Below are 10,919 nucleotides of genomic sequence, written 5' to 3'. Positions count from 1 at the left end.
AGTGCAGCGAAGATTCACCAGGCTGATACCTGGGATGGCAGGAATGACGTATGAGGAGAGATTGGGTTGATTGGGCTTATACTTGCTGGAGTTTAGAAGAATGAGAGGAGATCTCATTGAAACTTATAAAATCCTAACAGGACTAGACAGACTAGATGCAGGAAGGATGTTCCTGATGGCGGGGGATTCCAGAACCAGGGGTCACAGTGTAAGGATAAGGGGTAAGCCATTTAGGACAGAGATGAGGAGGAATTTCTTCACCCAGAGAGTGGTGAACCTGTGGAATTCTCTACCACAGAAGGCAGTTGAGGCCAATTCATTAAATATATTCAAGAAAGAGTTAGATATATTTCTTAAGGTTAAAGGGATCAAGGGATATGGGGAGAAGGCAGGGACAGGGTACTGAGTTTGGATGATCAGCCATGATCTCATTGAATGGCAGAGCAGGCTCGAGGGGCCGAATGGCCCACTCCTGCTCCTATCTTCTATGTTTCTATGTTAAGTAGGGCATACTCTTAAATCACATTGTTAGGGCAGAGTAAAGGGTGCTTTGCTGGTCATGTTATACCTGACTTGGAAGAGCTTGATACTGAGAGTAGATGCCCAAAGTGGAAAAATATTCCATTCCTCAGTATTGATGTTATGTTATCAATGTCAGTAGAATGACAATACCCATCAAGTTTTGCCTTTGCTTTTCCTTCCAGGAATTATAGAGCCAAGAATTCTCAACCCCAACAGTGTTCCTGCAGCGCAAGTTACCTGCAAGAGGCATGACACGGTGGGAAATCTTGCACAACTCAGGAATATCAAGTTTCCATTCAGAATCCTACCCTCATCCAATTCACACAGGGTCTTCGGTTGGGTGGAACTTCTATCTGCCCCAAACATGGCCCCACATTGACTTCAATGGAAAGTAATATTGGGCTGCATGTAAAACAGGCTTTGTGATCTGATCGTGTAAGTTTACCGCTGGATGAGTTAGGTTAAAATGACCCCCTTAGAGATTTTACCAGGAGTCAGTTTCACTTGTAAGTGGCAATGTGAAACATGCAAACACGAGACCTGTGTTCAATTCATGCAAACATTGTAATGTACTAATGCATAAGAAGGACAAAATTCAACTCAAAGTATAGATTGACAATGAACCCTTTTACCATGTTCTAATTCATGTCAAAGTTATTTTTGGTTTTCTGATTAAATTTGCATCTTCTTATCTTTATCTCCATGGATGCCAGCATTAGAAAAGCACATCCTGTTTGCTGGTGTTTTCTTCGTATTGTGAAAGTCTTTCCACCTTCCAATGTGTCACATCTTATCTTCCTAATTGATGCAGACTACTCAAGCATAAAACCTTCATACACAGTATATTGCAAAGTAAGCACTATTTACTTGGGGTGGCTTGCCGCCTGCATTTAACATGGCCAGTAGCCCAGAACAAGGCAGCAACTCACATCACCCTGCAGGATTATCATGCTTGTCACAAGCCCCAGCACAGCTGCAACCACTCTGATGAGCTTGAAGAGGTAGCACCAAGTGAGTCACAGTGCACACAGAAGGAGAAATAAATAGTGGCAGCAATGGAGGAACAGGAACTTGATGGTCAGGGGACCAGTTCACTTCCTTCCTCAGCTGCAATGCTTTGGGATTCAGACCTCAAAGCCTCACAGAGTCCGCTTATAAAAGGAAATTGCTATCTAACTTAGCTAACTCTGCAGGAGTCATTTAGGTCTGCCTAAGATAGCCAGCAAAGCCTGGCTAGAAATGTGGAGGAGGCCACTAGCCCTATCTGTGGAATCATGCAGTAAGGTTTTTCTGGACCGCAATCTACTATGAAGCGTATGGCAATTCTAGTGGCATCTGTGAAGAACCTCCCATCAGCATAGCCCTAAACCCAGTGGGAGTATCTTGTGAATGCTCACACCGTTGTTAAGAATGCTTTAGGGTCAGACATCATGAAGGTGGGCTATCTATGACATTGGTGGCTAACATTTTGGGGGGAATTCCTTCAATAAAAAATTAATGCTTTATTTTTTTCCTGTCAAACATTTTAAAAATTAGGTCATGCCCTTATTTTGATTCACAGTGATGTCAGGCCGCGGCCGTATTTGGCAACTCTAACACCCTCACATTACTACTTCCTGAAGTCTGAAAAAAAATCAGGCAGGCCAGAGGGGTATAAAACTGGGTTTGATCCAATACAGCCCAGTGGTAAAGGTTAAAATCCAACAAATTTCTTCTATCCCAAGAACTTTCCAGCATGAAGTCTGTGGGCAATTTCAGGTGGGGCTGAAAGACTGAGATTGACAGATTTTTGTTAGGTAAATCTGTAAAGGGCAAATGGAGTTAAGATGCAGATCACCCATGGCAAAACCAAGGGGCTGAATGGCTTACTCCTGTTCCAATGTTCCACCCACCATGTCACACTGAACTGCTGCCCTGGCCAGATCCCTCCCCCACCAACAACCTACCATGTCCTGTTGGCTTACAGCCCTAATTAGATCCCTCCTCCCACTGGCAACCTACTACATCCCACCAGCCAGGGTCCTGGCTGGAACCCTCTCCCACTAATGACCTGCCACATCCCACCGGCTTGAGGCTCTGACCAGATCCCTCCCTACACCAACTTTGGGACATGTCTTGGCGCACCATCTTGCTGTCCGGTGGAGGCGGGGGTCCCCAGCAGAGGGCTCTCTAGGCGGGAGTCCTCCCTTTATCTACTGGGGACTTAGTCTGGAGGGTGTTGCACGGAGCAGTCCCGTGCAATAAAGTTTTAAGCAGGTTCACGGACTCCCAGGCCGCCTGCCTTTTCTGTGGCCTGAAGGAGTCTGTGTTCCACGTTTATATGGAGTGTGAGAGGTTGCAGCCCCTCTTCCATTATTTGAAGGGGCTGCTCCTCGATTTTTGGCTGCTCTTCAGTCCCATGCTCCTGATCTTTGGTCACCCGGTGCAGAGGGGAGCGGGCAGGTCAGGGGACCTCCTCGTAGGACTGCTCCTGGGCCTGGCCAAAGGAGCCATCAACTGGTCCAGGCAGCGGGTGGTCGAGGGGGTCGTTTGGCCCGACTGCCTGCCTCCCTTCTGCGGCCACCTTCGCACCCAGGTGGCCCTGGAGATGGAGCACGTGGTGTCCACCGGCACACTCGAGGCCTTCCGCGACCGGTGGGCACCGCAGGGACTGGAGTGCATCACCCCCAGCAACCAAATTTTAATTTAATTTGATAAGTTTCATTTAATGTTTTAAGTTACAGTTTTATTTCTTTACAGCATCACCAAAAGAGTACACAGACTTTAGGTCAGGAAGCTGCTACCCACAATGGCCTGGCCAAATGAAAAATAGAGATAAATAGTGGGAAGAGGACACAGAAAGAAGAGAAAGAGAGGCAAAGGAATAGGAGAACAGGAAAAAAAACAGCAGAGAGAAAGCAGCACAAGATAAAGAGTAGCAGAATCAGACGTAGTACAGAAGAAAAAGAGAACTAGAATAGACTGAAAGAAGCAGAAGAGATAAAGAGAGTAGCAGCAACTTAAAGGGAACAGGACAATTAAGAGAAAGACTCCTCTAACTCTCCGTGGACAGCCTACGGAAGATCCACCAGTAATGCTTCAAGATGTCAGAGTTTGGTAAAAATGTAAAGCAACCTTAAGATGTTGTGCTCCGAGCTGAAACTGACAATCATATTCCAGTCGCTGGAGTTCCCTCCCAATGAAACTGACGTTAAGCCTGTTATTGTCCTTCTTCTTCTCTTAGTCTTAGGCAGTCCCTCGGAACCGAGGATGACTTGCTTCCACACTAAAAATGAGTTCTCAGATGACTGATGAGTCCAATGCGGGACCTACAGTCTCTGTCACAGGTGGGGCAGATGGTGGTTGAAGGGGCAGGTGGGTGGGGTGCTTGGGTTGACGTGCGCTCCTTGCGCTGCCTGCGCTTGGCTTCCGCTTGCTCCCGGCGAAGAGACTCGAGGTGTTCGGCGCCTTCCCGGATGCTTCTCCTCCACTTTGTGCAGTCTTGGGCCAGGGATTCCCAGGTGTTGGTGGGGATGTTACACTTTTTCAAGGAGGTTTTGAGGGTGTCCTTGAAGCGTTTCCTCTGCCTACCTGGAGCTCTCTTGCCGTGTCGGAGCTCCGAGTAGAGCGCTTGTTTCGGGAGTCTCGTACCGGGCATGCGGACAATGTGACCACTCCATCGGAGCTGATCCAGCGTGGTCAAAGCTTCGATGCTGGGGATGTTGGCCTGAGCGAGAACACTGACGTTGGTGCAGCGATCCTGCCACTGGATTTGCAGGATCTTACGGAGGCTGCGTTGGTGGTACCTCTCCAGTGCTTTGAGGTGCCTGCTGTACATGCTGTTATTGTCCAGAGCATTTATGTCAAGAATGTAAAGCAATTATTCCTGGAAGCCTTGAAGGGACACACATCTCACTTTTCCAGCAGAACTTTCAACACGGTATAGTCATCGAGCTGCTACAAAAATAGCCCATTAACTAACTTGCTATGAGGAACGTCGTTCAGAAACTTTCAGTAAACTGCCCAAACGGCAAGAAGCACAAAGAAAACGGCTCGTTTGATTTAATAAAATACTTCTTCGTTTTAATAAATTTACTGGTGCGCATCCTATAATAATTCACGGGCAGTCAAACCGGAGTTTATTTGACTCTTCGCATTTAAGATGCAAATATCCTGTACACGCTCAGAGCCAGACTGATAGTATCTTCTGTATATAATGTAAATATTAGTAATATGTGCTTTTCTCCATTATTAGGAATACAAATGCAATACCTTTCCGTCTCCAGCAAAAGGTGTAATTTTTATCTCTTTCTTTAAATGCAAAAACGTAAATTGTTGGCAAGTTTCCCAGACTGAAGCTCAGCGACGAGTTTATTTTTACCCGGCTGTTTAAGCACACAATCTGTTAACAGCAGCCTGCGTGTGTGACTCTCAGGAAACAGATTTGAATAACACCGAGTAGACTGTAAATGAATATAATCCCTGCAAACTGACTCCTCTCTTTAATCTCGACCTGCTGACTTGCCCAGCACACAAGCCAGTCCCCTCATGTACAATTGGCTCTGGGATTGGAGAGAAAGGTGAAAATACGGAAGTTTCCGCCCCGGCTTGGTATTTTGATCATTAGATCATAACCTTGACATCTTTCCTCGGCAGCATTCCCAGGATATAAACACAGGAACTATGGCCACTTTAAATACAGAGCGGAGAGCTTTTGCTCAGAAAATCAACAGGTGAGATGCTGTTTACGTGAATTATTCCTGGTTAGGGCAATGCATTTGGTTTTTTCTGACGAACTTGGCAGAGACTGACGTCCCCACAGAAATGCAGAACTATTTGCAAAAAGGCAGGACAGCACACGCAGACACCAGCGAATGTCATTCTGCCGCTGTATTTGCACTGGGCGTTCCTGTCTTTACAATATACATGATCGCAGACTATTTATCCGGTATAAATATACCACGGCTTTAAAGGGTTTCACTTTTTAACGGCTGCTTTCAAAGTCCATTTTAACGTGGAGAAGTTGTGTTATAAACCATGTGAGCCGGATTACAGTCATGTGTTTCGACTAACTACTTTGATTGTACTTAACTGGTAAAACTTTCTTTCACTCGAAAGGACAGACCATTGATTCTCCTTCAACAGTGAGTCCACAGCTGTCCACATCAGGAAATGTTAGGAGAGAGGCAAATTAATTCGCAAGAGCGACACAGACTATGAACGTATTTACATATATGAAGCCCTGATTATTTTTACGATGAAAATAAATCCTCGCAGGTTAATTTTTTATGGGGAATGCATTACATTTTGGCGGTCCATGCAGTCAGAATACAGCTTGGCTCAGTTGGTAGCGTTCTTGCTTCTGAGCCACACGTTCCGGGTTCAAGTCCCGTTACCAACTTTAGGCTGAAACTTTAAAGCAGTATTGAGGAAAGTGCTGCATTGTCAGAATTGCTCCTGTCTTGGCGAAAGCATTAAACCAAGGCCAGATCAACTGGACGTACAAAATCGCATAGGCAAGAAAACTAAAGATTTTCTTATTGTGTTTGCCTATATGAAGGTCAAGTGATTTGAGGCATCATGAGGATGTGATAAGGCAGTATATAAATCCACGTTCTTGCTTACTTACCAGTATTTGTGCAGTTTGCTTCTGTACACTCATAATATCACTGTTGTGAGACTTAGTGTACAGATCTGTGATAAAAGTGTGATTTTCAGTACTGCAGTGTGGACCAGTGTAAGCCAGATGTTAGAATCATAGACTCAGAAATTTACGGCACAAAGGAGGCCATTCGGCCCATCGTGTGTGTGCCGGCCGAAAAATGTTCTTTTCAAAATAGAAATGCGGTTCAGTAGTGACAGTTTATTTTACAACATTTCCTCTGGTATCAGAGCCCATTAAATCTAATAAAATGGTGAGATACTTTGCATTCAAACTATTGCTTGTGTGTTACTAATATCACTTGTGAACTGATGCAGCGGCATGGAGAAACTCTTAAGAGAACTTAATTACACTTTATGGTGTTGCCGAACACATTGAAGCAGTAACGATTATGACAGCATACGGTTCAGCTGTATGGCATTGGTTTGGGTGCTCACTTCCCTTTGGCTGAACCATATGTCATAATAATAGTCCACTGTGCATTTAGTTTGCCACAACGGTGTTGGAATCAAAATCAACCTTGTGATTATTGCATGATGCCATATATGGTTAGGGTGGCGATAGCAGAAGCTCAGACCACAATCCTTCAATCCTCCTTGGATAGGGAGTGATGCCAGAGGACTGGATGATTACAAATGTTACACCCCTGTTGAAAAGAGGGGACTGGTAAAACCTGGTAACTACAGGCCAATCAGTCTAACACCAGTGGTGGGAAAACTACTAGAGACCATCGTCCAGGACACAATTCATTCTCACTTGGAGAAGCATAGCTTGATAAGGGTCGGCCAGTATGGATTTGTTAAAGGTAAATCATGTCTGAGTAACCTGATTGAGTAATAGAGAGGGCTGATGAAGGTAGTCCAGAAGACGTGTGTGTATGTAGACTTTCAAAAGACATTTGATAAAGTACCACATAAGAGGTATTTGGAAAATAGAAGCACATGGTATTAAAGGGACGGTGGTAACTTGGGTTTGTAATTGACTAAGAGATAGGAGGTAGAGAGTAGTGGTGAACTACTACTCTCCACCGGCCAATTAACGCTCCATCAGTCTACTCTCGATCATCAGCAAAGTGATTGAAGGTGTCACTGACAGTGCTATCAAGCAACACTTACTCACCAATAACCTGCTCACCGATGCTCAGTTTGGGTTCTGCCAGGACCACTCTGCTCCAGACCTCATTGCAGCCTTGGGCTAAACATGGACAAAAGAGCTGAATTCCAGAGGTGAGGTGAGAGTGATTGCCCTTGACATCAAGCCAACATTTGACCAAGTGTGGCATCAAGGAGCTCTAGTAAAATTGAAGTCAATGGGAATTGGCAGGGGGTGGGGGGGGGGGGAACTTTCCACTGGCTGGAGTCATACCTAGTACAAAGGAAGATGGTTGTGATGGTTGGAGGTCAACCATATCAGCACCAGGACATCGCTGCAGGAGTTCCTCAGGGCAGTGTCCTAGGCCCAACCACCTTCAGCTGCTTCATCAATGACCTTCCTGCCATCATAAGGTCAGAAATGGGGATGTTCACTGATGATTGCACAGTGTCCTGTTCCATTTGCAACTCCTCAGATAGTGAAGCAGCCCATGCCTGCATGCAGCAAGACCTGGACAATGTTCAGGCTTGGGCTGATAAGTGGCAAGTAACATTCGCGCCACACAAGTGCCAGGCAATAACTACCTCCACAACTCCAACAACCGAGCGTCTAACCAACTCCCCTTAACATTCAACAGCATTACCATCACCGAATCCCCCACCATCAACATCCTGGGGGGTCACCATTGACCAGAAACTTAACTGGACCAGCCGCGCACATACTGTGGCTACAAGAGCAGTCAGAGGCTGGGTATTCTGCGGTGAGTGTCTCACCTCCTGACTCCCCAAAGCCTTTCCACCATCTACAAGGCACAAACAAGGAGTGTGATGGAATACTCTCCACTTGCCTGGATGAGTGCAGCTCCAACAACACTCAAGAAGCTCAACACCATCCAGGACAAAGCAGCCCGCTTGATTGGCACCCCATCCACCACCTTAAACATTCACTCCCTTCGCCACTGGCGTACCGTGGCTGCAGTATGTACCATCTACAAGATGCACTGCAGCAACTCACCAAGGCTTCTTCGGCAGCACCTCCCAAACCCACGACTCTGCCACCTAGAAGGACAAGGGCAGCAGACGCATGGGAACACCATCACCTTCAAGTTCCCCTCTAAGTTACACACAATCCTGACTTGGAAATATATGGCCTTCCTTCACAGTCGCTGGGTCAAAATCCTGGGATTCCCTCCCTAACAGTACTATGGGAGTACCTTCACCTCACGGACTGCAGCAGTTCAAGAAGGCAGCTCGCCACCACCTTCTCAAGGTCAATTAGGGATGGGCAATAAGTGCTGACCTTGCCAATGACACCCACATCCCAGGAACAAATAACAAAAATATGCAGTGGGGTATTAGGACCATTGCTTTTCTTGTTACATTACATAATATTGCATAATATTTACAGCACAGAAACAAATCTATGATGGTGTTTATACTCCACACAAGCCTCCTCCCACCCTTCTTCATCTAACTCCATCAACATATCCTTCTATTCCTTTCTCCCTCATGTGTTTATCTAGCTTCTCCAGAAACACATCTATGCTAGTCGCCTCACGTATTCCTTGTGGGAGAGAATTCTACATTCTAGCCACTCTTTCGATAAAGAAGTTTCTCCTGAATTTCCTATTGGATTTATTAGTGACTACCTTATATTTATGTCCCCTAGTTCTGGTCTCCCCTGCAAGTCATAGAATCATAGAGTCATAACAACACAGAAGGAGGCCATTTGGCTCATCGAGTCCATGCCGGCTCTCTGCAGAGCAACCGAGTCAGTCCCATTTCCCCCCCTGCAAGTTTATTTCCCTCAAGCATCTATCCAGTCTCCCCTTGAAAACATTGAGTGCCTTCTCTTCCACCACTTATGTCAGCAGTGATTTCCAGGTCCTCGCCACTCACTGCGTAAAAAAGTTTTGCCTCACATCCCCCCTGTATCTCTTGCCCAAAACCTTAAATCTGTGTCCCCTAGTATTTGTACCATCAACTAGTGGCAACAGCCTTTCCCCGTCTAGCCTCTCCAAACCCATCATAATCTTGCACACCTCTAACAAATCGCCCCTCAACCACATTTGCTCGAATGAAAACAAATCCAGCTTCGCCAACCTGTCCTTGTAGCTAAGATCCCCCATCCCCGGAACCATTCTGGTAAATCTCCTCTGCACCCTCTCAAGGGCCTTCACATCCTTCCTAAAGTGTGGTGACCAGAACTGGACGCAATACTCCAGCTGTGGCCTAACCAGTGCAGCAGAGAGCGTGAGTCCTGAAGGCTGTGTTGCCTGCCCAGTGCCAGGGTTAAGGACATCTCCTCTGGGCTGGAGAGAAACTTGGAGTGGGAGGGGGAGGATCCAGTTGTCATGGTCCACGTAGGCACCAATGACATAGGTAGGACAAAGAAAGAGGTTCTGCTGAGAAAGTATGAGCAGCTAGGGGCTAAATTAAAAAGCAGAACCACAAAGATAATAATCTCTGGATTACTACCTGAGCCACGAGCAAATTTTCATAGGGTAAATAAGATCAGAGAAATGAACGAGTGGCTCAAAGACTGGTGTGGGAGAAATGGGTTTTGATTTGTGGGGCACTGGCACCAGTACTGGGATAAGAGGGAGCTGTTCCGTTTGGATGGGTGCTGGGTCCCTTGCTGTTTGTGGTCGACATTAATGATTTGGATGTGAATGTAAAAGGTATGATCAGTAAGTTTGCAGATGACATGAAAATTGGTGGGGTGGTAAATAGTGAGGAGGGAAGCCTCAGGCTACAGGACGATATAGATGGGTTGGTCAGACGGGCAGAACAGTGGCAAATGGAATTTAACCCTGAAAGGTGTGAGGTGATGCATTTTGGACGGACTAACAAGGCAAGGGAATACACAATGAATGGTAAGACCCTAGGAAAGACAGAGGATCAGAGGGACCTTGGTGTGCATGTACATAGATCCCTGAAGGCAGCAGAACAGGTGGATAAGGTGGTTAAAAAGGCATATGGGATACTTGCCTTCATTAACCGAGGCATAGAATATAAGAGCAGGGAGGTTATGATGGAGCTGTACAAAACGCTGGTAAGGCCAAAGCTGGAGTACTGTGTGCAGTTCTGGTCACCACACTATAGGAAGGATGTGATTGCTTTGGAGAGGGTGCAGAGATTTACCAGGATGTTACCTGGGCTGGAGCGCTTCAGCTATGAAGAAAGACTGGACAGGCTGGGGTTGTTTTCCTTGGAGCAGAGAAGGCTGAGGGGGGACCTGATTGAGGTGTACAAAATTATGAGGGGCATAGATAGGGTAGATAGAAAGGAACTTTTCCCCTTAGTAGAGGGGCCAATAACAAGGGGGCATAGATTCAAGGTAAGGGGCAGGAGGTTTAGAGGGGATTTGAGGAAAAACTTTTTCACCCAGAGGGTGGTTGGAATCTGGAACTCACTGCCTGAAAGGGTGGTAGAGGCAGGAACCCTCACAACATTCAAGAAGCATTTGGATGAGCACTTGAAATGCCATAGCATACAAGGCTACGGACCAAATGCTGGCAAATGGGATTAGATTAGACAGGGCTTGATGGCCGGCGCAGACGTGATGGGCCGAAGGGCCTCTTTCTGTGCTGTATAACTCTATGACTCTATGACACTTGAACCATGCTGGGGCTAGAGTCCTGGCAAATTGAATAACTAGGGCT

At 46.2% G+C, this 10,919-nt stretch overlaps 1 protein-coding gene across 3 annotated transcripts in view; it reads left to right on the top strand.

Annotated features, from left to right (window-relative positions):
• Positions 1-4,934: 4,934 nt before the first annotated feature.
• dock8 (dedicator of cytokinesis 8) overlaps positions 4,935-10,919 on the top strand; it is a 430,422-nt gene continuing 424,437 nt past the window's right edge. For 2 of the 3 annotated variants that reach the window (XM_085984337.1, XM_085984330.1), the window contains exon 1: positions 4,940-5,234. In XM_085984337.1, coding sequence (XP_085840463.1) covers positions 5,185-5,234 — 50 coding nt within the window. In that variant the 5' untranslated portion in view covers positions 4,940-5,184. Of the gene's footprint in view, positions 5,235-10,919 lie in introns of all 3 variants that reach the window. The other variant, XM_085984345.1, reaches the window with a different exon arrangement.

This window comes from Somniosus microcephalus, chromosome 1, assembly GCF_052327205.1.
Source record: "Somniosus microcephalus isolate GS21.2 chromosome 1, FLI_Smic_1.0, whole genome shotgun sequence".
In the NCBI taxonomy this organism is placed as follows: domain Eukaryota; kingdom Metazoa; phylum Chordata; class Chondrichthyes; order Squaliformes; family Somniosidae; genus Somniosus; species Somniosus microcephalus.
This window is presented reverse-complemented; position numbering and strand designations above follow the sequence as displayed.